General features: G+C 38.0%; 1 protein-coding gene across 2 annotated transcripts; it reads right to left on the minus strand.

Moving 5' to 3' along the window:
* Window positions 1-288: 288 nt before the first annotated feature.
* On the minus strand, window positions 289-24,114 carry mtx1a (metaxin 1a). Of its 2 annotated transcripts, none has more exons than XM_028470772.1 (8): window positions 24,006-24,114; window positions 14,978-15,047; window positions 14,829-14,908; window positions 7,174-7,263; window positions 6,268-6,450; window positions 2,817-2,893; window positions 2,525-2,682; window positions 289-1,377 (listed from the first exon to the last, which is right to left on the minus strand). In XM_028470772.1, the coding sequence occupies exons 1-8, from the start codon at window positions 24,084-24,086 to the stop codon at window positions 1,160-1,162; spliced, it is 957 nt and encodes a 318-aa protein (XP_028326573.1). In that variant the 5' UTR covers window positions 24,087-24,114; the 3' UTR covers window positions 289-1,159. The 2 variants fall into 2 exon arrangements, with proteins under 2 accessions (XP_028326573.1, XP_028326572.1); XM_028470771.1 differs by having other exon boundaries at window positions 7,174-7,266.
* Window positions 24,115-26,181: the final 2,067 nt, after the last annotated feature.

Raw genomic sequence — 26,181 nt, forward strand, 5'->3', positions numbered from 1 at the left:
GGAAATGGAAGGGGTGGGGAAGAGATGACTGTTTTAAACTGAGAGTGAGATGTGATGTTATAGTTGTGCATGTTGTGTTTATTGTGTTGTGTAATCAGTACAATCAGTCTGGTGACAAGTGTAGAGAAATGTAAAGTGGTGACACAGCACCCAGTTTGTGTATAAAGGTGGTGGCTGTGAACAGAAGGAAGGAGTGAGTGGTTATACCTAAAACTGGTATTTGGGATCAACGTGTCTAAGGTTAAGCCCAGTACGAGTTTAGTCAAAAAAGAAACAAATAGGGCAAACACAGATTAAACTTCTTACTTTTATTTTGTAGAGTGGGCATTTTTTTAATGAAGAACAGGAAATAGCATTATGAATATACAGTATAATATGAAGTCTTGTTTGTCTGACGGTTGTATGAAGCTGCCCTGACTGTAAATCACGATGCCTTAGGAGTGAAGTTCACAAACAGGAAGGAAAGGCTCCGCCCACATAAGAAAATAAGAACAGCTGTACAGACGAGGAGGGACCATTCTGACTGTTGATATTTATTTGATTAAATGTTGCTTTTTCCTTAGAGTTCTTAGATTGAACTGAAAATTTTAATTTCTTCCAACATTTCTGGGAATTAGATTTTACTGAATTTTGAAATTTGAGGTCAGAATTCTCACATTTAACTACAATTTTTTTTAACACATTTTGGAACCTTTTGATATTCTAAGAATACATTTAGAATATGTTTGTCTTTCTCAAAACTTTCAAATACTGATTTCAATTCTCATAACTTTTTATTCTGATAATCTTGACATTTATTATCAGTATTAAACTTTTTTCTAGAAATTCTTGGGATTTAAATTATAAGACCTACATGCCTTTCTTCAAATTTTAAAATTTGAATAAAAATATAGGTTATTTCTTAAAATTTTAAGATTCCTTATTTGTGAGATTGATTGAAATCAAAGGTTGGGATTTTTCTCTGAATTTTGCAATTCAAATGGATTATAAATCCTTTTATTTCTGAGAATAAATTGATAGTTTCTTACGTTAGTCCTCTTTGTGTTCTGAAGCGTCTCTGCTTTGCTTCATTAACGCTTGTTTGTTAGCGACTAAATCTGTGTTTGGCTGAAATTTGATTTCGATTTTTAAATCCTTTCTGTACAAAAACAGACAGACGTCAGCCGTCTTCCTCGTCCTGCTCTGGGTTGTGATGCGGCGGCTCCAGCAGCGCCCCCTGCTGGTGTTGGATGGAGACAATGCCGGTGAGGAAGGCGTAGCTCAGCATCGCTCCGAGGGCGAAGAGCGCCGACAGCAGCTGCTTCCTGCGCTTGTACGGAACCTCGTCACCGTCACCGCCGGCTTCGGCAGCAGAGGACGGCTTCTGATTGGAGTTCTCTGCGGGAGAAGGAGGAGCTTAGCTGTGCTGTGTGATGCTTTATAGAAGCTCAACAGTTCTCAGGAGAACCAACGTTGGTCAGGGTTTCCTTAAAAATCCTTCTTTACGCGACAAAAACTAAACAACGCGATATTTTTTGTGGATTTTTCATCTGGCAGCTCCATTTAATGTTTAAACCTTTAATTGGCTGTAAAGTGTTATAAAACATGCTGGTAGTGGCTTGTACTCCTACTAAGAAACATAGCTATAGGGTTAGGGGTTTTTAGAAAAAAAAAGAAAAAGCAATAAAAACAAATTAATGACATACAGAAAAGTATGAAAACAGACTAAACGAAAAACCAAAATAAATAAAAACAGACTAAAACATAGCAAAAGGAATAAAAACATACCAAAACAGAGCAAAATTTATAAAAACAGACAAAAACATACAGAAACATATAAAAACAAAGTAAAAACAGACCAAAGTGAAAAAAAAAACAACAAAAAATATACAAAAATGTATAAAAACAAAGTAAAAACAGACCCAAAGGAATAAAAACAGACCAAAATTTATAAAAAGAGACAAAAACATACAGGGAATAAAAATTGACTAGAAATATACAGAAATGTATAAAACAAAACAGAAGACCAAAAAGAATAAAAACAGACAAAGACATACAGAATCGTATGAAGACAGACCAAAAGAAAAACCAAAATAAATAAAAACAAACTGAAAACATAGCAAAAGAACAAAGACATACAGAAAAGTATAAAAACAAAGTAAAAACAGACCAAAAGAAATAAAAAATGACAAAAAATATACAAAAATGTATATAAACAAAGTAAAAACAGACCAAAAGGAATAAAAACAGACTAAAAACCTACAGAAATGTATTAAAAAAAAACAAAATATAAAGAGACCAAAAGGAACAAAACAGATTAATAAAAATGAAACGGACTAAAAACATGCTACTGTATGTTTCAGTGTATCAGTCGTATCCATCTTTAATTTCAAAATGAGGGTGTGACTTATTTACCAAACAGGAAACTACAGTCATGTACAGTACGTGTGTTAATGGTTAAATGTAATATCCAGTAATCATGGAGAGCTGATGTTAAGCCTGGTGTTAACGGGCGTGTGGGTTTTCTTTGGAAAGTCTTTCTGACCTCGGGCGTCTCTGGGGAAGTACAGCAGCAGGATGTCAGAGCAGAAGTGTGTGAGGTTCTCCACAGACTTTAGGTGCTGCTGCAGCTTGGCGTTGGGCAGCCTGGACTTGAGCAGTGGAGCGAGGTGTCCAAAGACGTAGGCGTCCAGGGACGAGGGCCTGAGGAGCACAACCCAGGACCTGAAATCTGGGCTTTTAATTCCTGCTGTGAGTGTGTGTGAGTGTGAGTGTGAGTGTGCGTGTGCGTGAGCGTGTGTGTGTGTGTGTGTGAGAGAGAGAGAGAAGCAGCTTACGAGTCTCCAAAGAAGAACTTCTGTGAACCGAGTCTCTGCGAGAGCAGGTTTATACATTCCATAGCATCACGGTACAACTGTAGAAACACACAATCATCACAGAATCACCAACAACACGTAATAATAATACATATAATAACAGTGAGGAAACACACAAACGCACAATAAACAGTGAAGAAAAAATAAATAAAAAGAAGTTTACCAAAAACACAGAAATTGATTTAAAAAAATTTTTTTTTTTAAAAACACACAAAAAAATAGTATAAATAGATTCAATTTTAAAATACAGAGAAAAATAGTTAAAATAAATACAGAAAACTGAAAAGTGCCCCAACCACAAAAAATGCATTGATTATGGGCATTGCTGTATCAATAGGACACGCCCTCTCAGATAGCTGGTTAACGCTGTGTGCAGAGACAGACGGTAATACACACATAGTGAGTTCATAAGCTGAGATGTGTCACTACAACCATAGGCACATACAATCACAAAGTGAAGCTCACACAGCCTTACAGGGGTAAAAAGCTCTGCTCTCCGACCACCTCACGCACACAGCGATAAGACGTACACACACGTTCACGCAGAGACAGATGGGAATACACATATAGCATAAATGTGTCTGTAAATGCACACACAGCATAAATGTGTCTGTAAATGCACACACAGCATAAATGTGTCTGTAAATACACACACAGCATAAATGTGTCTGTAAATACACACATAGCATAAATGTGTCTGTAAATACACACATAGCATAAATGTGTCTGTAAATACACACACAGCATAAATGTGTCTGTAAATACACACACAGCATAAATGTGTCCGTAAATACACACACAGCATAAATGTGTCTGTAAATACACACACAGCATAAATGTGTCCGTAAATACACACACAGCATAAATGTGTCCGTAAATACACACACAGCATAAATGTGTCCGTAAATACACACATAGCATAAATGTGTCTGTAAATACACACACAGCATAAATGTGTCTGTAAATACACACACAGCATAAATGTGTCTGTAAATACACACACAGCATAAATGTGTCTGTAAATACACACACAGCATAAATGTGTCTGTAAATACACACATAGCATAAATGTGTCTGTAAATACACACATAGCATAAATGTGTCTGTAAATACACACACAGCATAAATGTGTCTGTAAATACACACACAGCATAGATAAACACACTGATTAGACCAAAATCTGCTCTTTATAGAAGCACAGAGTCACAAACATCACCGCTACACCATCTGTTTCACACAGAACACAGTGGACTTCCTCATTTAGGCTGTCAATCAAGGCTCACTGAGGGCTGTGATTGGAGGAAACCCTCCTCCCTCCTCTCAGCTTTTATAGGAGGGGCGGGGCCAACAGTTGATGACACAGGGGAGTCCAAAGAACCCGTCTCAGCCAATACCAAAATGTAATTGTAACAGCCAGCGTTCAACCTTAGAGTCCAGTATATCTGACAATTTAAAACTAAATACATAAAATTTAAATACTTTTACTAAAATGTGAAGAGTGGGACTAGGATTAATAAACAGCACTACCTAATACCCAAATACATATGTATTTAGCAGAAAAAAGTGGCTTTGGGGTTTAGTTACTCTTTAAAAAAACACAGTGTAAAAATAAAAAAATCCTGGGAAAAAATACAGAATCAAAATAAAGAACACTTTAAAATTAGAGAAAAATAAAATAGTTCAAATCAACTGGTGATCATTTCATTACGTCACCAGTGAATCTCTGACTATATCTTCATATTTCCAACAAAATTAGTGTAATTTTCATGGTATAAGTCGTGACTGTTTTCATTGAATATTGAGGGGGCGACTTATCCAATGATGCAAGTTATTTGTACATTTTAAAGCCAGTAGCATCATCTAGTGAGTAGGGTTGGGCACCGAGAACCAGTTCCAAATAGGAACCGGTTCCTAACGTCCGGTTCCAGAACTGTTACGAAGATGTTTGCATTTTGATTCTTTTTTCGATTCCTAAATTCACGTACTAGGTTGTTTACGTGGCTCGCTGTGTTTGTTTCCGCAGGGTTTGTATAAGATACGTTCATAACATATGTGTGTGTGTGTGTGTGTGTGTGTGTGTGTGTGTGGCTACGGTTTCAGTTTGGACCGCGGAGCAGAAATGAGATAGAAATTAATCACCAGTAAAAAGCCCAGTAAAACTCTGGAAAACACTCACCAGTAATAAACATTATCTCCCTGGTAAAGATAGTAGCTCTAATAACTGGTAAAATTATAAACTGGTGATATTACAGCCTGTACATGCAGTACGGGGACGTATTCACTCCGTCCGGTGAAGCCTCTTCCGTTTACCAAGGTCTGTGTGTGTTTAATAAGTCCGTGTGTGTCCGTGTGAAAGTCTCCATGTTTATGCCTCTGTCCATCCACTCTTTTCATTATATCTATGTCTTTTAAGGCTTTATTACATAATGTCGGCTGTAGTCCGGGCCGCCACCATCTTGGTTTATGTCGTCACCAGCGCGTCATCACCGCAAGTCGCACAAGCGCAGAATGAGTCAAATAACTGTAAAGAGGTCTTATATTAGTCTATTTTCTTTTTAAAGTGGTGTTTTTTGTGTCTTTAGACTCCAATTACAATTTACAGTTGGAAACCTTTGTTAATTGAATATCCTAGTTACATTACAGCAACCAAATTAAACTATATCAACTAAGTGAATTAATAAAAATGCCTTTCTTGTGAAATCTGTGACCTGTTGACCTGCACAACTCAAAGAATTGGAATCGAGAATCGTTTAGAACAGGAATCGAAATAGAAAATCGGAATTGGAATCAGAATAGTTCAAATCCAAACGATGCCCAACCCTACTAGTGAGTCGTCTGAAGGAATTCTTGGAGCATGTTGACCTTTGACCTCTGATGTGATTGTTCCACTGCAGCAGAACATCGTTCTTCTGTTGCTGCTTCTCGACACATGGAAGTGATTTCTGACAGCGTGTCAATATTGGAACAATTAGTTTAAACTGGCAAATAATGTACATGACAAATTGTGAATGTGGTTAAATTGGCAAAAATAAGCATGAAATATGGTGAAAAAGAAGTTAAAAGGGACAACAATTGGTCAACATGTGTGACAGCAGAAGGGCAAAGTGGTGGAAAGGGTTTATGGTTTGTATCGAAAATTTCTTGAAAGTGGAAAAAATGTGCAGAAAAGGCATTAACATAAGGAGAAGTGAAAGAAATGGGAGTAATTAGCAAAAATGCATTAAAAGGAGCAAAAATATGGCAAGAAAAAGTGATGAAAATAGATTAAAATATGTTTAGTTTGGAGTAGTTGCAGAAAAAGGGTAAAAATAAGCAAAAATAAAATTCTTAGTTTCTTCAAGGCATCTGGTAACCGCCTCCCAGGGTCTCGCAACCCCAAATGGGGTCCTGACCCCAAGGTTTAGAACCTCACCTCCTTCTCCAGCTCGTCTCCGGCCTCCAGGCTGGCGTCTTCTCGCAGTAGGCGGAGCTTGTCCAGCTGGTGGCGCTGCATGCGGCCAGGCAAGAAGAGACTGAGGGGGAAGGGCATGTGCTCAGAGTACCAGGACCGCGTCAACTCCACGTAGTTCTTGGGCTCCACCCAGAAGGTGTAGATCTACACAGGGAGGAGGTCAGAGTAGAGTATGCGTATGTGTGTATGTTTGTGCGACACGATTGGGGTCAATTAAATTAAAAAAGAATTATACTTACCTCTTCAATTATTCATGTTCAATTACAACTCAATTATGATTACAGTAACTGGCATTTTTTCAAATTACAATTAAAAGGAAAATTGTTATTTTTCTCCTGAAAGTAATTAACAATTACATTCTCAATTACTAAAGTTAAATTACAATTAATCAAAATTACTCTATAAAACCTTCCTCTTGTGTTAGCTTTCTGTTAGCATCTCTAATGATAATGGGTCAGTTTTGACCCATGTCTTAAATCAGCTGTAAAATACACACAAAAATATGATCTATCATTTTATTTGATTTAATCAATTGGTTACCTTGTTAGGCTTCATAATCAATGAAAATATGGTAAATATATTTTTGGTCTGTCACTATACCCCTAGATTTATTTATTTTTTTATGGTAAAATTCTCCTCGAGAACTGACAGGAAAACGTGATATGAAACATATTTTAATAATTCTTAACCATGTATGTGTGTAAGCCATATCACTGGAACATGGTTCCGCAGTTTCAATTACAATTCAATTATGAATAGTAGCAATAGCAATATATTTTTTCCATTACAATTATAATTACATCATAGTTGTAAATGATGATCATTTAAGCGATTACAATTATAATTGATATAGATAGTTTGTCTCACCAGAGCAGGAACTAGTTTCTCCTCCATCAGAGAGATGAAGGCCAGGCTGTCGGCTCCTTCTTTGGCCGACAGGTCGTAGTCAGCGTTAAACTTCTGAAACACACACAGACAGACACACAGACAGACAGACAGACACACAGACAGACACACGCACGCACATTATTTTAAATCAGATAAACTCTGAGCAGAAAGACCATTTAAAAAACAAACAGGCACATTTATTAACTATCAGTTGCACAAAATGTGCCACTTTTGTCTTTTGCTTCCATAAAGGGACAGCACGTGTGAGTGAGTTCTGTATTGTGGCTTGTTTAGGGGAAGGTCTGGGTTAGGACTAGGCTTTACACTAATCTGATCAGCTATATCGGATCGGCTGTAATGTCTTAATTCGTCGATCTGATCAATGACGTGTCGTGATGAAACTTCCTCTCGATGTTTCCATTGCGTTGTTTTATCGAAGAGTTGCTTTACGTGACATGACTTTATTTCACTCGCATTTGTGCACAAAGGTGAAAACCTATCAGCAAAAGGCAAAATGTCACAGTTGGAGCAAAGCGGCTGAACTTCTACCCCAGCTACTGGCCCTGAAAGCGCGCGTGTGTTTTTACGTGCACGCGCTTGTTTTCTTTATTTGTTTATTATGCACGTTAAAAAAGAGAGTCCCTGAGCAATGCGCTACCGTTTACTTTCACACCAGGCACTTCTGTCCGTTTCAGTGTGATGGTGGACACAGAAGCGTGCACGTGTCTGTGTGTGTGCGCCACCTCCGCTGTGTACCTGTGAATACGGACTATAAGCAACAGCAGGTTTTGCAATGCCACAGTCAGGAGATATGTCTTTGCTCCACTAATGCTAATGCTAATGCTGATGGAGGCTTCATGCAGTTGCAGTGTAGTTTGCCTCCACAGCTTCATCTCCAACTCTTGTAGGTGAAGCCATCCTCAGCTTCACGGTTAACTGCCTTGCTTCACGGCAGTCATTGAGTATGGCATGGGACTCCAGTTCAACAGCTGCAACGTTTATTTTGCCAATCACTCAAAAACAGTATACAGCTTATAATTGATCTGCTCCAGTCACACACTCCCTCACTCCGCACACTGGTTCAGCGACCAGCACATTCATTTGCAGTTTATGGCTGCGCATACGCACGCACACACAACTAATGTTATGTTCAGGTCCTGCATGGAATTTCTTCAACTCTTCCACTCCCTCACAGTAACAAGGCTGTGTTTAGGTCCAGAAAAATGGTACCGTTTCATTTTCCGTAAATCTGTATCAGGTAGTACCGAAGGCCTTGCAATCAGAGGGTTGCCGGTTCAATCCTCACCTGGGCCATCACTGTGGGATGTTGAGCAAGTCCCTTAACTCTGAACTGCTTCCCAGGCGCCGCAAAATGGCTGCCAACTGCTCCCCAGAGATGGGTTAAAATGCAGAGGACAAATTTCAATATATGTGTAACAACATATACATGACCAATAAAGGCTTAAAGCCCAATTTAATTTATTTTTCTTTTTATTATTGATTGCATTAATAATGACACAAATATAGCCAAAAGTACAAAAAAAAGCCATGAACTGATACAAACCATTACACACAGATGTAAAAAAAAATTGAGCCAGTGAGAAACCTGAGGATTCACACTGAGGCGACAACAGAAGTGGAAAAACCATCCCAGATCTGCTGGGAGTCATGGCTTCTTCGGCAGCTGCACACCTACCGCAGAGTGCGCCCCCCACCCCCCCTCTGAGCATGCTGGGTAATGATTTCCAGCTGCTGAAGGCCTCGCAGGGCTCAGAAATCAGACTTTTTCTGAAAGGGAATGTTTGTCCGAGCTACTCAGAGGGGATTCAACTTAAGTCCCACGAAAAACATTAATGGAACAGAAAACAAGGTCAATTTGTTATCTCGGCTCTGGTTTCTGACGTATTCATAACTTTAACGTGATCTGACACGATGAGTTGGTGTAACGGTCTGAGTAGTGATCGAGTTATGTTCTGTTCTGATTATTAGGACAGATGTCGTCATATGTGGAGTTTATAATCTGACTGAACGAGTGCTTCAGATTAACGTCAGCATATAAGCCTCTCTTCTGCTGTGATGCGTCACCAGTTATAATGATCACCAGGTGAAGTAACACACTGACGCAGAGATGAGCAACTTTCATCACAGCGGGGGGGACAAAAACATGATTTGGAGGACCAATCTGAGCAATAATACAGAAATAATAATAAAAAATGTTTGGGCCGTGGTGGCCTAGTGGTTAAAGAAGCGGGTTTGTAATCGGAGGGTCACCTTAGCCCCCAACTGCCCCTCTGGAATCCGTGTATTAGTGTTGTGGTAGTCGAGACCGGTCTCGGTCTCGAGACCAAATTTTAAAGGTCTCGGTCTCGTCTCGGACTCTGAAGCATTTTGACTCGTTCTTGTCTCGAACTCTGGATTTTCCGTCAAGACCGTTTGAGACCAGCACTAATTCCTGCTATTTTTAAACTTTTTTATAATGTGATAATAACACGGAGAACAGGATTAATCCACCCCGTATAATGACCACAACCTTCCTTAATGTGACTGAGTGACGTGTGTGACACACTCGTGTGTGTGTCTGTGTGTGTGTGTGTGTGTGTGTGTGCGCATACATGGTTTACAAGACCAATTTTCAGGTTTACTCACCAGCATTACAGACCAATCGGGTTAAGGAACCAATTTTGATGGTCTCGTAAACCTAAAACTTTATAATGTTATAATTATTGAATATTAATTGTAAAAGTCATTATAAATATATGTGTGAATACTTAGTTTATAGTGTAATCAGTTAATATAGTTGTTCTAATATTATGACACGCCCCCTTCCTTTCTGAGCTTCACACATATTGGTCTCATAATGTAGGTTAGGTTTGTGAGACCATGACGTGTGTCTAACAGCGCCCCCACAGGCTGCAGGAGACATTGCAAGTTACACACATTTGCGGGAAAATACACACAATTTCCCGCCAATAATACACACAAGGCGGGAAAATCATCAGCTGGTTTGTAATTCAGTGTGAACCAGCCAGCACTGCAGTTAGCTGCTAAGCTAATTTTGTCATCACATGTTCCTGGCTTTAGCACTTTAGCTAGAAGCTAAGCTAATGCCCAAGCCCATTCATGACTGCCTTGAAATATTTCCCATCATGCTTTGTGTTTTCTACTGGCGCCATTTACGGTAACTGTGGCTCGCCATAATAGAAAAATGCATATAACTAATATACAAAGTTCAAAATGTCTCATTTTTGATACACATGATGACTGTCCACCCCTAAACAAGAATCAATGTGAAAACTACCCATCATGCTTTGCATTCTCGACTGGCGCCATTTAGCACGTCATAATATAAAAACCATTATAACTGTCATATACACACTTCAAACTGCCTCATATTTGACACACATGATGGTTGTCCATCCCTAAACAAGACTCAATGTGATGATTACCCATCATGCCTTGCATTCCTGACTGGCGTCATTTAGCACGCCATAATAAAAAACTCGCTATAACTCTAATTTACAAAATTCAAACAGCCTCATATTTGATACACATGTTGACTGTCTATCCCTAAATAAGACTCAATGTCAAAATTACCCATGATGGCTTGCGTTGTCACACTGCGCCGCTTTTAGTGGCATCCAACGCTAACAGCTCCAGCAGAAAGACAATATGTTATGTTGACTTCAAAATAGTGTTGGATGAATCTTATAAGATGGGAGCAGGTCACTGATGAAGAAAAAACAGGCTGTGATCAGTGGGAGGGGCCTATAATGTCACTGGAAAATCCTTCGCCATCACATCTAAATGCTGTATCTGTGTAGCTATTTTTCAATGAATTTGCATCAAAATTTTAAACTGGTTTTCTTGTCATACTGGGTTTTTAACTAATACTACTGGGTAAACAGGCCTTCTAATTGGTTTTACTAGTTATACTGTTTTTTTTTGTGTTTTATTGCAATATAATTGCTATTGCTAGACTAATGCTAGGTTATTGCTACGTTAATGCCATTGTTAGGTTCATGCTAATGCTAAGCTATTGCTAGCTAATGTTAATGCTCGGTGAATGCTATTGCTAGGTTCATGTTAATGCTAGGTTAGTGCAATTTTTAGGCTAATGCTAATTCAAGGTTATTGCTAATAGTAGATTAATGATAATGTTAGCCCAATGCTAATGCTAGGTTAATGCCAATTCTAGGCTAATGCTATTGCTAGGTTAATGTTATTGCTAGGCTAATGCTAATGTCAGGTTATTGCTAATGCTGGGCTAATGCTAATGTTAGCCCAATGCTAATGCAAGGTTAATGTTAATGTTAGGTTAATGCTAATGCTACCTTAATGTTAATGCTAGATGTATGCTGATGAAAAGCTAATGCTATTGCTAGGTTAATGCTATTGCTAGGCTAATGCTAATGCTAAAACATTTTAAATGCAATAACCCTAACCTGATTCCCAACATTGGCATACGCAACCATGGGCTACCAACCCGGCCACTTCTTTGAACCCTAAGACACCGCTCGCAGCTTTAATTTTTGCTGTATTTTAGACCAGGTCTGGCTGATTCGATTGATTTATAACAGAAGTAGCCAACTTTTATCACAGCGGGGCTACAAATTGTGTTTGTTTGATTGGAGGGTCACATTATCAACATTCATGTCAGCATTTAGTATAATGAGCAATCAACAAAGAGTGTTTATATAAAGTTTGTGTTTTTCTATCATTCTGTGTATGTTTGTTGGCGTACTCGTTTTGAGGTATTTTGTGCATTTCTGTAATCCTTTTGTGTATTTTTCCTGTAAAATATATTTTGAATCTATAATATGTTTTTGAAGTCATATTGTCTGTGTGCTATAATGTTGTGTTTTTTGCAGAAATTTTTGTTTATTTCTGTTGTCGTTTTGCTTGTTTGTTAGTGTTGTGGGTTTGCAGGGTCATTTTTTGTGATTTTTCTAGTATTTTTGTGTAATTTTATTGTAATTTTCTTTATTTATTTGTTTTTCTGAGTAATTTTGTGTATTGTTGTTGTCGCTTTGTTCATTTTTGTAGTATTTTCTGTGTTTTTCACACATCTTTTTCTGTACTTTCCTGCAATGTTTTAATGCTGTTTTTGCTCTTGTTTTGAATACATTTACTTTGGGGGACGTATAAAATTTGACTGTGTGTCAAATTTCACATCATTTTTTCATCAAGTTATGCCTTTTGTCATTGAGGAAAAACAGTAAATATTGTGAATCTGTACAGTATAATAGTAGATATTTGATGAGTGAGTTAGCAGATCTTGTGAATTTCACCTTCTTTCCTCATGATTGTCATTTTTTATCAGAATTTCAGTTTTTTTTTATGATGCTCGTTTTCCTTAAAGAAGCATAGGGCAGGATGTATGAATCAGACTCTTTAGTGACACCACGGTGGTTAGTGTAACTACAGTCATCAGCCAAGCTAGCGCAGTGGCGTGCAAAAGCTGGCTGGCACCAGAAGGTGCAGGAAAAGCTGATGTGCTTCCCTGCTTGTTCTCTGCTTGAGTGGAATACAGCTGGTTGTTGGTAGACTACCGACAGACCAGAGCATCGGGGTCCATACGCTGCTCTGGATGAGAATAATTTGTTTGTTTTGTTTATTAGTTAGGCTTTGTTTTCTTTGTTCTAGTCCGCCCTGACACGTGAGCCGGTCAGGGGCAAATAGCTGGGTTTTGCCCGTGGAGCGGGCTAGTTCCTATTTTTTTTCTTCTCTTTATTCATTTTTTGTTTTGCGTTTTATTTGAACTTGTGCTCCCCCTTGTCACCTATACCCGGTAAGCTCTCAGTCAGGCATTCAGGTGGGGCCTTAAAGGTGTAAGTGTGCCGTGCATATTCACGTGTGTAAACTCTTTGAGAGGAATATTTGAATTGCAGTGTGTAATTGTTGTGAAACCATATCACCCCCCCAATCCTGTTACCATAATTGAGAGTTGAACTGGGAGTCTGGTATAGTGAGGCTTATTAATCTTTATGAACTGGTTTTAATAATAAAGATTCTATCTCCCTACCTATTTGACTGCTTCTTTTGTATTGCTAAATCCTTAAGCGGGTGTAACAAAATGAATACTTGAAATTGTTTAAATTGTGGACCTTGAATCTATAATCTATGATTACTATGAAACACTGATCAACATCCCACAGTGATGGACCAGGGAGATTAGAACCTATGATTACAATCATGCTCCCTTAACCACTAGTCCCTTTATCTACAGATAATATATTTATGTTCCATAAATAGAAAATCCAAATGCGCAGTGGGAGCGCTCACAATCAGTTTCACTTTTAGTAGCCGTTATATCACCTCGTATCACCTTTGACATGATCTGACGTGTTTGTGACCCAATGCGACGCAGCAGTTGAACAATACAAATAATTATCACCTTAAATGGACTATTATTGTGGTTAGAAATGTTGCGGATGACAAAATAGTGACTTAGCAGCTGAACACTACGGTGAGTGCTTGAAACCGCTGACTCAGACGACTGACTCTGCTGCGTGCACACATGCACCCACACAAAAAACAATTGGTATGTGATCAGCTGTGGCATGAAGTTTGTGTCTACAGACACGCCCACTCATGCATATCCATGAAGACCCAAAAACAGCCTGTTTTTAGAAGAGTCATTTAACTACGCTGTTGGGTTCTTAGAACAAATGGAAATGGGTAAAAATAGCATAATACTAGACCTCTAAGTGTGCCTATTGGTCCATATCACCTAGCACTAGAGTAACTAGCTTTATATGAATGTATCTGTCAAGTATTGGTGGACTTTGAATTATAAGTTTGATATTTACATGTTTATCTTTTCTGCAGTTAAATGGTAAATTCAGTAGAAACCAAGCATGTGGTCGCCGGGGGCCCCTAGATTGCCCGCTCTTGCTGCTGGCCTGGCTGCTTCTTCGGGCCCGGGGGCGGCTCGTGGGTTTTGCAGTGGCGGTTCTTGGAAATACATTTGTCATGGATGCACTGGCCTTGGGCTGTGGGATAACACTCATACTGGGCTCAACCTTAGACACGTTGTTCCCAAATACCGGTTTTATGGAATTTCCACTCACTTCTTCCTCTGTTCACAGCCACCACCATTATTCCTAAGCCGCACACTGGTCACCAAACTGGCTTGATAACTCAACAATAAGCACAATATACACAACCACAACTTCACATCGCATCACTTGAAACCTATCGACTACTCCCCACCCATTCCATTTCCTATCTTGTATCCCTCTTCCCTGTTAACTTCCCCACCCCTCTCCAACCCCTCACCTTGGTGTAACACTGCCCTCTCTTTTTTTACATCCTCCCTTTAATAAAGTATTTCTTACCCTTCCCTAGGGAGAGCTGGTGATGGTCACAATTATGCAATGAAATAAATAAATTTATTTAATTGCAATAACAAAATATGCATTGCTGTTAAAAGATTGCACTTCTTGTAGTGTTAACCTTCAACAGAATGTGCAGACAAGATAAAAAAAAAATAAATAAAAAAAAGTAGAAACCAAGCATTGGGTTTTTCTCACGTCAGCGACGAAAACAAGAAGACGAAACACACTTAGAGGGGGAACGAAGGGACCAAATTAGGATTCTAAAACAGAAAGCAAGAACGCGGTGCGGCGGCTCACCTGTTTCCTGAGGTGGATGATGATGTCAGCGGGCCGTGTCAGTGTTTCATTCTGATTGGTCCTCAGAGCTGGAAGGCTGCCTGCAGCAGACAGAGCAGAGCTTTAACAGTGAGCTCATTAAACACGTTGTTTGGTTTGATCCGACTCACCACTTGGACTCCTCCACGGGTTGGAGATCTTGTGGACTTTGAGAGGAGCTCCAGCAAACTGTGCATACGCCTGAAGAAGAAACGTTTGGCTCGTATTCACAGAAGTATCGTTTCAAACAGCTCCAAACAATCATTTTACACCAAAATGGGACTTTTAAAAAACAATCCACTAAACATTTTTAGAAAGGGAATCTTTTATCACATTAAAAAAAACAAAAAAACAAATATAGTTTGTACCAGGGTTGGGATCAATTATAATTGTAATTGTGTAATTGATAATAATTAAAATAATAACAGTTCATTGTAATTGTAAAAATATGTTATTATTGTAATAGTGATTGAATTGTTATTGAGTTCAGATAATTGACTTTCTAATTGTAATTGGAAATGAAAATTTTACAACAACAATTTAATTAAAAGCAAAACTGTGTCTTACACACATATGTAGTTGAGAATTATTAAAATATGTTTCATATCAAGTTTTCCTGTCAGTTCTCTACAGGATCATATTATCATTAAGAAACTAAATCTAGGGGTAACCTGACCTAAAAAAAGGCTCAGACACAAACACCAAAAATATGAATGCTAATATTTTCATTGATTAGGAAGCCTAACAAAGTAACCAATAGATGAGAAACAAATTAGATGATAATAATATTTGTTAGTGAATTTTACAGCTTATTTAAGACATGGGTCAAACGGACCTGTTATCATAAGAGATGCTAACTGAAAGCTAACAGGAAAGCTAGAGGAAGGTCACATTTTATGAGCTTCGTTATTAAAGGCTCAGTAATTGTGATTAAATGTAATTTAAGTTTTGTGATGGAAATTGACTTTCAGGGGAAAAATAATAATTTTATTGGGAATTGGAAAAAATGGCAACTGTAATCATAATTAAGTTGTAATTGAACATGGATAATTGAAGACGTACCCCAACCCTGGTTTCTACTTCATTTATTGCTTCTTTAAAATTAATTCCTGTGTCTCCGATTTTCCAGAATCACAGAAAACGGATGGAAATCACCAAAAACTCACTTCCTAAAACGGGAATGACAAAGACGTAGAATTCACCCGCACATGTATGTTTAATATCACATTTACACACTTCTTTGCTCAGTAAAGAGACAAATATCCAATCTCGCACAAATTCTTGCAACAAAATCTTGCTTGATTTCAGTGTGACGTTCCCTTCATACAGCTGAAGTATATAAATATTACTTTAATAACAATAGTTGAATCCATTAACTGTATTAAGCATGTTGGACACAATGTATGGAAGTTTAACAGTCAGTTATGGTATCAAAGTTGGGGAGAATTGTGAAATGGAAAACTCTGTGTTTCCCCTAGCTTTGTTGCTTTTTGAAGGGGGGGTGCCCCTCGGTGCCCCACCCATTTCCTGACAAACTCAACTTCAAAACAAGAGCTTTGTCACAATAACAACACTTTCCAACGAGCAGCGAGGGCAGAGCAGTAATCATCTCTTACTCTTTTACACGCACATTTAATATGTATTAGGGGTGGGCGATATGGGAAAAATATCATATCCCGATTTTTTCTTTGTGAAATCATGATCACATCAAGATTTTTTTCATTCAAATCATTTAGACTATTTTAAAGTTATTTACCAATAAAACAAATTAATTGATTGTATTTAAGCAATTCATTAAACTGGTTCCTAGTATAATTAACATCAAACAAAAAGGATGACAAGTTATTTTAGTCACAGTCTTTTTACTTTGTTTAACTAAAGTGTTGTAGCATTAGCATTAGCAACTGCTACATTGCAAGGCAGCACATCAGTCTAGTGATTTCTTTTTGTTATTGAGGCAAAACACTCATATTAATAAAATCCTACTTTAAGCAGTGTTTGAATATTCATATCTCTATATTTTTCCTCAAAATGGCAATAAGTGATATAAACTCTTTATTTTACTTTTTTCTTAGTTTTACAAGAAAAACCATAATGGGTCAAAGTCAGTGGATAAAAATGCCACAAAGACCCTTTTATTAATCACTAACAGCACAAAAACAACATTTTGTGTCTCTTTTGACTTTTTCCTTCATTAAGGCTGAAATGTGATTAAATGATGTAGTGTTGCTTTTTTTCAGGGCAGCTCTGAGTTGATGAAAGTAGTTTTTAAAGTAAATCACATTCAGGACACTGTCTCTTTAAGAATGTGTAAACAGCCCTGTTAGCTACAGCAGCAGCTACAGAGTTAGTTAGAGAAGAGAAACACATGCAGTGTTTTCTCAAACATATTTCAGTGCTTCAACACTCAGAACTGATGGAGTTTAACAGACAGACACACATCTGCACTGACCCTCTCACAGATAGTCGCTAACACGGAGGAAGAAGCACAGCTAACTCTGTGTGTCCGTACACTGGGGGGGAGGGGGTGGAGCGTACTTCTGACCCGTTTAAGCGCTTAATAATCTGTAATGTCTGTAATGCTGACATGTTGACTAGCAAATGGTGTGATTTGGCAGAGAAAAAACATTGCATGTTCTGTGTATGGACCACAGACATATGACACAGACACGACACCTCAAGGGTTAAAATGTGAACTACAGACGATTCTACGATCTCCGTGATTTGGGAGATTGTCGTCATGTTTTAATCCTTAACGATCCAATATCGTCAGATTGATATGTATTAACGAAGTAGGAAAAAATCGATTCGGCAATATATTGCAATATTCCATCGCACGATTATCGCATCGATCATCACTATGTGTCAGTGAACTACATCAGACCTTGTTGAACTACCTCACCACACATAGGGGACCCACAGACGGGTGCAGGACTTTTACTACCGGACCATAATAGGAGCAACGCACAAGTCACATTACTGGTGAACTGAAACGTTATTAATACATTTAATAAACAGATTCAAAGACATTCTGGAACAAATGAAAAAACTAAACGTTATAACGCCATTTCTAAAGCTTTGGGACTGCAGCGAACCACATTATTCACAAATGCCATAAACACGGAACAGTGGTGAACTTTCCTAGGAGTTGCCGGCCGACCAAAATTACCCCAGGAGCGCCACAACATCATCTAAAGAACAGCAGGCATCACTTGCCTCAGTTAAAGTCAGTGTTCATGACTCCACCAAAAGAAAGAGACTGGGCAAAAATGGCCTGCATGACAGAAAACCACTGCTCAGCAAAAATAACTTTAAGGCTTGTCTCACCTTTGCCAGTAAACATCTTGATGATCCCCAACACTTTTGGGAAAATATTCTGTGGACTGACAAGACAAAAGTTGAACTTTTTGGAAAGTCTGTGTCCCATTACATCTGGCGTAAAATTCCCAACTGTAAATATGGTGGTGGCAGTGTGATGGTCTGGGCTGTTTTGCTGCTTCAGGACCTGGAAGACTTGCTGTGATAAATGGAAGCATGAATTCTGCTGTCTACCAAAAAATCCTGAAGGAGATTGTCCGGCCATCTGTTTCTGACCTCAAGCTGAGGCCAACTTGGGTTCTACAGCAGGACAATGATCCAAAACACACCAGCAAATCCACCTCTGAATGGCTGAAGAAAACCAAAATGAAGACTTTGGAGTGGCCTAGTCAAAGTCCTGACCTCAATCTTATTGAGATGCTGTGGCATGACCTTAAAAAGGTGGTTCATGCTGGAAAACCCTCCAATGTGGCTGAATTACAAGAATTCTGCAAAGATGAGGGGGCCAAAAATCCTCCACAGCGTTGCAAAAGACTCATTGCAAGTTATTGCAAACGCTTGATTGCAGTAGTTGCTGCTAAGGGGGGCCCAACCAGTTATTAGGTTTAGGGGGCAAACACTTTTTCACACAGGGCCATGTAGCTTTGGATTCTTTTCTTCCTCATTCATAAAAGCCTTCATTTAAAAACTGCCTAATGACTTGACTAATGTTGAAATTTGTTTGATGATCTGAAACACTTAAAGGTATTGTAGACGATGTTTAGCTTCTGGGTGGATCATCAAGACTATTGGTCCTCGTAATTGTCAATCATGTTTACGAAAGGCCGTCGTACGTGCTGGTGCTCACCGGGTCCTTTGAAAATAGATTTTCACTTACCGGTGGTGAGTCTGACATAGTGGGAAAAGTGAAAATCTTCTTTTGTAAGGTAAGCTTGTATGACCGATATCCACACCAACTTGTAAACAGAGCTGTGCACGAGGAAAACGGGGCTCGTGCACGCTCTCCCGCACACGGAGGGCATGTTGTGCATGCGTGTTTTTTTTCAAAATGTGGAGAGGGCCTTTCTTTTTTAAACATCGTCCACAATACCTTTAAGTGTGGAAAACATGCAAAAAAGAAAGAAATCAGGAAGGGGGACTAACACTTTTTCACACCACTGTAAATCCTAAACAGTTCTATTGTTTAAGGAGACCTGGTCCAGGACCTGAGGAGGGAAACCAGGTGCAGCAGACTTCAGTTATTGCTCTAACGTCCCTGTAAATATCCAAATATCTCACAAACAGGACAGTTTTTTTTTTTAAAAAACGGAAAAATGCTGCTTATCTGGTTTTTAATTTTACTGTATTTCTGTTTTGTTTTTTAGCCAGTAAAACAAAATAACCACACTAATCCGTGTATTTTTTGTTTTATGGTTATTCCGTTTTAAAACCAATGCAAAATAACAAATAAACAGTGCGGTTATTTTGTTTTACCGACTTAAAAACAAAACAGAAAACCAAAAAAAAAAATATTTTCTCTTTTAAAATGAAATCTGTATTGTGTAATATTTTGATATTTACAGGAAAACTATGGACAAGGCTTCATGTTTAAATCTCACCACACCGAGGGACCCAAAGATGGGGGAGGACTTTTACTCTGCTGCGTTTGATAAAATGATCTTGTATCATATTGTCCACTTTACACTGACGGCAAAGAGGCATAATTTGTGTGTCAATGACGTTTGGTTAAAGAGTTATTGATGCTGAAAGTCTGAATCTGTGAATATCTGCCAACTTTACTTAACAGCGTTACGGTCCAATTAGTATCCAATTAAACTGGTGACAATCGACTGTGAGGTTGGTGTGCGGAACAATAGATGCTAGAACTTCTACGAATTGACAATTTGCAAAAACAATTACAGTTTTTTGAGGGCAGGAAAAACATATTTTTTGCACGTTAAAATACTGCTAGCCACTAACAGCAGCCAACTACACAGACGGAAGTTGATCACAAGAAACAAGGAGCTTCAGTAGATTAATTACCCCACCTCTGGTTCCTTTAATCACATATCATGTGCATGTTTTACCTAAGGTATTTTTCAATTATTTATGTATTAATAACATTTCAATTCACCAGTAATGTGACTTATGCGCTGCTCCTTTTTTGTCCAACAGTAAAGGTCCACCCCGTCTGTGGGTCCACTCTGTGGAACATGAAGCTGTCGTCCATAGTTTCCAGAACAATATTTAATTTAAAAAAAGAAAAAACGTGGCTTGTTTGGTTTTTCTTTTTTCAGTATTTCGGTTTTGGTTTGAAATCAGTAAAACAAAATAAGCACACTGTTTATTTGTTATTTTGATTTGGTTTTAAAACAGAATAACCAAAGAACAAAGGTTCCACAGATTCATTTTGTACTTGTAAAGGTGAAATTTATGATTATTTATTATTGCAATACCTATCGTATTGTTTAGTATTTAGTGGTGCAACGAATAAAGAAACTCATGGTTCGGATCGTATCATAGTTTTGAGTCACGGATCGGATCATTTTTCGGATCAGCAGAAAGTCAGAGATGTTCCTTTCTCTCTCTCTCTCCGTGTGTGTGTGTTCTTCAACTCTCCCACAATCACACAGATACACAACCAGGAGCGCGACGCACGCACGCACGCACGCACGCACGCACGGAACAGGCTTCATCAAAGCATTACTAATAATGTGCGAATCCTTATAAAAAGATTTTTTTTTCCCGTCAACCAATCCGCGGACCACGTGCGTGCCGAACCGTGGAGAGAGATCCGAGCGGATCATGGATCAATTATGATCCGTTGCACCACAATTAGTATTGTGATATTTTGTATCATGCAAATCGTGAATTGTATCGTATAGTCAGATTCATAGCAATACACACCCCTACTATGTATGTTATCTTGTTGTTGTTATTGTTTACTAAGGATGCATTAACACCAGCACTGTGTGGATCACCTTCCTCCATTTCCTGAAAACTTAACTTGATCTGAACAGGAAACGAGACTAAGACCAAAGAAGCGGACTCTGCTCTGCTAACTGTGAACTGAACTCGAGCTGGAGTTCTTCATGCTGACATAGGGACAGACGTGGAAATTAAAAAAAAATACAGAAAACCGCTGGTACGCAGACATGGAGCAGAGAGGAGGAGTGGTTTTCCTCTCCTTTTATTTGACGTAATGACGCTTATCTCTGCTGTGTAAAGTAGAAAGTGACGGACAGAAGGCGGTTGGAGGTTAATTGTCCCGCAAGCCTCTCACAGAGTGACTCAGTTCTTCTAGAAGGGAACAAGGCGTTTGGAGTGTTTACACACAGGAAATGTGAGGAGGTGTTTCCCCCATAAACGACTAAGGAACGACTGAGGAGACGTTTGTTCCAGTGAGAGCTCGCAATTTTAAAACGATGCAGAGGCCAACATTTACTTTAAATGGATGACATCATCATTACTCAGCTATGAAAAGAAAACCATAATATGTGCAGTTCTGTCTTTATCAGAAGCAGATGAGCTGCTATCATTGGGACGTCGTCGGCTTCAGGACAAAAAGAAATGTTTATTTTACAGCCTAGTACATCAATTTGCACCTTAAGTAATAATAATAATAGTTAATATTAAGGGTGTAGGAAAAAATCGATTTGGCGATATATCACAATAATTTGTAGCACGATTATCGTATCGATCCATAAAATGTACAAATTGATTTATAATCGTGTTTTTTCACAAAATACAAACGTTAAATTGCGCAAACATAATCATGGCACGTAAACAAACGATCACTACGTCTCAGTGAACCACTTGTTTTGATATTGGTACTTGAATTACACTTAGTTACAATTTACTTCTTCTTTAAAGTTTAAACCAAAATGAAATAAATTGTATTTCATTCCATTTTGTGCTTATAAATGTGAAATGTGTAATTATTGATTATGCGATGTATATCGTATTGTGTAGTATCAGGATATATTGTATCGTGACATGCAAATCGTGAATCGTATTGGCAGATTCATGGCAATGCACAGCCTTAGTAACAATAGTTAATTTAACTATGTATAAAAGTTATCTCATAAAGGTTATCTTAATAATAGTTTGAAAAAAGAATATATATTAGGGCTGCTTGATTATGGCCAAAATTATAATCATGATTATTTGGATCAATATTTTAATCACAATTATAAAATTATCATTACAATTAGGAAAACATCTGTATTTGTATTTAACTACTTTTTAGCTTTTCTTTTGCACTCTAACCTGTTCACATATCGTAAGAATAAGATAAATAAATAATGATAAATACTCAAATTTACCCAAGAATTTAAAATGTACTATGAGCTAACTATATAAATACATTGTTACAGACTCAGAGTGCAACTCCTGCAGCGTATATAGAAAAAAAACTGAACAAAAACAAAAAACCTCATCAGGTCAACTTGTTGCTGACCTCAGAGCCTGTTGCTTTCTCTTAATAAAAACTAGTAAATGAAGCCTTAATCACGTGGTCGCCCCCTGGTGGTTGAGAAAGTGCCTGATTAGAAATGCAGCAGAGCCCGATTTTAAATGTTAAAATTGCAGAGAATCAGGTAAATTTAATCATGTCGGCCAAAATCGTGATCACAATTAAAATTCAATTAATTGTGTAGCCCTAATATATATACAATTTTCTTTCTCTTAAGTTCTTTTTAGCTTTTCGTTGAAATACATCCTGAGTTGTTTTTTCCCCTCTCCAACATCAAAAACCTTCTCAATACTTCGGTGTAACTTCACTTTTCCTCTTTGCAGGTTATTATATAATGTTTTTCTCCTTTTTTGAATGTAAAAGATTTAATAAAACTTTGATGGGATTTAATTTAAAGCTTTACATTTTTTTTAAATGTTTTAGCGTTGTTATTGGTCAGAAAAATGCAGATGAGTCAGAAAAACAATAAAAAAACAAAACACGTACAAATAGAGCTGCAGCTGTCACTTATTTTTCTAATTATTCAACTCTAAATAAAACAAATGTTTTGTTTATTTATTAAAATTTACTTGATATTGTCATCCAATTCAAATTAATGATGATACATATATTTGTCGAATTGTTTCGGTTGCAGCACCTACAATTCTTCACTGTGGGACTGACTGAGTACTGTCTTATAATTTATTTATCTACCTATTCTAGAATATTGTTTTATTTTCCGGAGCATTATGGCGCCCCCTGCAGCTTTAACAAAACATTACAGCTGATCCAATGATATCTGTGAGCTCCGAGGAGCGGAGATGATAAATAAACAAACAAACAAACAAACAAACAAACAAACAAACAGCTAATGGAGGAAACCAAGACGCTGACAGCAGCGAGAAGGAAAGCACTCATACAAAGACCATTTATACCGGTTGGTGTATCACCTCAACTGGTGACCATTGCAAATGGTGACGAGTAACATGTATAACTATAAATGAATGCGTAGCTGTCATGTGAAGTGTGTTTTTATTGTGTTGTGAATGAACAAGCAGTTAAAAATAGTAGAAACACTGTGTGGCCGGTTTAAAGCCTCGCTTCTTAATGTGACATGTCACCAGATATAATGATGACCAACTGAACTTGTACACTAAAAGGTATAAACTTAAATTAAAGTGGTTCTAATGTTATGGATGATAACTAAACTTCACAGCGGGGTCTATAATCTGTGTCAGACTCGTTGGTTACTGCAGTCGAAGCTATTCAATCGATTAATCATCGGTTTTCATTCAGCCGATAGCATTTAGCATTGAGAGCTAATTAAGGCTAAGACTAAACCAATAACACGCGCACAGCATGTAACGCGCGTCCCCGTCACACAGACACCGGTTCGGACGAACACTGACCAGAACCAGCAGGCATTCAGTACTGACGGAGGGCAGACCGAAGTCTCCTTCCCAGCAAAACAACTCGTCGGGCGTCGCCATCTTTACACCAAGTGACCTCTGACACCGGAAGAAGATGCTATTGTTACTGCAGACTGTCAGAATAAAGGTCGCGATTTTATTCGTTCCCCCCCCCTCCTAGACAGACAGATAGACAGATAGACAGACAGACAGATAGATAGAAAGATAGAATGTTTTGTGAAATAACTATTGTTTTTACTTTTTGTTTATTTGAAGATATATCAGAAATTTCTATAAAAAAACACAATAAGATACAAATTACAAACATAGGTGCACAATGCGTTTTACATGATCAAAAAGTGTCACAGAAAACATCAAACAGCTTAAAAATCAATAAGAACATTAAAATCAGCGGTAAAAAAACATTTAAAATAAGTAGTAAAAACATTAAATAAACAATCTTATGATTAAAAATCTCCCTCTCAGTCATACGCAGTAGAGAAAAAGAGTGTCTTTATCTTTGATTTAAAATTCACGTTCACATTGGACGCCGATTTTGCAGCATAACAACTAAAATCAGCATCACCATGTTTGCTGTGAACTCTGGGCTCCACTATCTGACCTGCGTCCATTGATCTGAGAGACCAGCAGGGTTAACACCTGACTAACATAATAATAATAATAATAATAATAATAATAATAATAATAATAATAATGATAATGATAATGATAATGATAATAATAATAATAATAATAATAATAATAATAATAATGCTGTCATCTTGTAGTTCTTTATTAATTTAAACAAGTTTTGTATGTTTTTTCTGTGCGGAAATTATGGTAAAAGGTTTTTAACAGCCTGGTGTTTATTTACATTTATTTAATGGTTCATATTTTCAGTTTTTGACTCAACATTGAAATAAAAATATCCAGCATTTATGTTGCGCCCTCCACTCCAACAGTGTGGGAGAGGTAAGGTGGTTGCTTTGGAACAAATAAAGGGACAGAGAAGCAGTCGACTTCCAGCTTCCTCGTTGCTTTATTCCAAAGAGCACACACACTTTTTTGCGCAGGCGCAAAGAACACATCGCTATGCACGTCAGCAGCAATCGATCTACAAACCATCGAACACTCAAATTGCAAATTACACAGTATTTACCATATATTAGTAATATTTCAGCAATTCTAGAAATATAATAATTATGAAATATATTCTTTCTAACTCCAATTTACAAAGATTCTACTTTTAAACCGTATAGAATATACTTACAACGTAATTTGAATAATAATTCCAATACCTTACCATTTTCAATATTAACCATTTTTAACCTGTCACATACTCCCCCTCAAAATATATGTTGTCCCCAACATCAGCATTGTAGCACATGAACCACTGGCTAATCACTTGCTTCGTGCAAAGTTCTAGTGAACAGTCAAACTTATTAAAAAAAAAAGGATACAAACTGGAACTCTTTTCATACAGTCTATTTGAGTTGGAACTCATTCATAGTCTCAAGTTTCCACTTCACTCACAAAAGTGAATCCAGTGTAATACAACAACAGAGTCCAAGTCTGTTATACAGTTCTCCCCCATTCATTTTTCATAACCGTGAGCAGTTATATTGATATATAATCTCAAAGTCAGCCCATTAAAGTGAGCGTAATGTAGGTACACATTCTCAACTTATAACAGAATAATTGTATCAACACTGACCATGAAACTCCTGGAAATAAGGATACACACTGTATACCCATGGCACAGTCTGTTCCGGATAGTAAGGTAACGGCTGAACGTTGTAACAAACGGGTGTACCCAGTCTATCATGAGTGAATACCTTTGGTCGTCTAGATTCACGTCTAGGTCTCTGATTGACTGCATCATTAGGATCACAGGAAGTAGGAGAAGGAGGTGGATGAGGTGAAGGAAGGCGCACCTCCACAGGCTGATCCTCTACCGGGTCGACCGTGGCTCGGGTGGTAGTGGGTCGTCTTCTGATTGAGAGGTTGGGGGTTCGATCCCAGTACCTGACTATGTGTCGAAGTGTCCTTGGGCAAGACACTGAACCCTAAGTTGCTCCCAGTGGTCGACTAGCGCCTTGCATGGCAGTCCTGTCCCACTGGTGTGTGAATGTGAGAGTGAATGGGTGAATGAGCTGATATGTAAAGCGCTTTGAGA

This window comes from Gouania willdenowi, chromosome 16 (assembly GCF_900634775.1).
Source record: "Gouania willdenowi chromosome 16, fGouWil2.1, whole genome shotgun sequence".
Taxonomy (NCBI): Eukaryota; Metazoa; Chordata; class Actinopteri; order Blenniiformes; family Gobiesocidae; genus Gouania; species Gouania willdenowi.

What these genes read in the sequence shown, in the direction of transcription:
- mtx1a (XM_028470771.1), bottom strand. Translation starts at nt 24,086, where the DNA reads ATGGCGACGCCCGACGAGTTGTTTTGCTGGGAAGGAGACTTCGGTCTG. An exon ending in CTGAATGCCTGCTGGTTCTG is followed by an intron (nt 15,048 to 24,005) that starts GTCAGTGTTCGT and finishes TTTCTTCTTCAG; the next exon opens with GCGTATGCACAGTTTGCTGG. An exon ending in CTTCCCCAGAGACGCCCGAG is followed by an intron (nt 1,378 to 2,524) that starts GTCAGAAAGACT and finishes CTTCTCCCGCAG; the next exon opens with AGAACTCCAATCAGAAGCCG.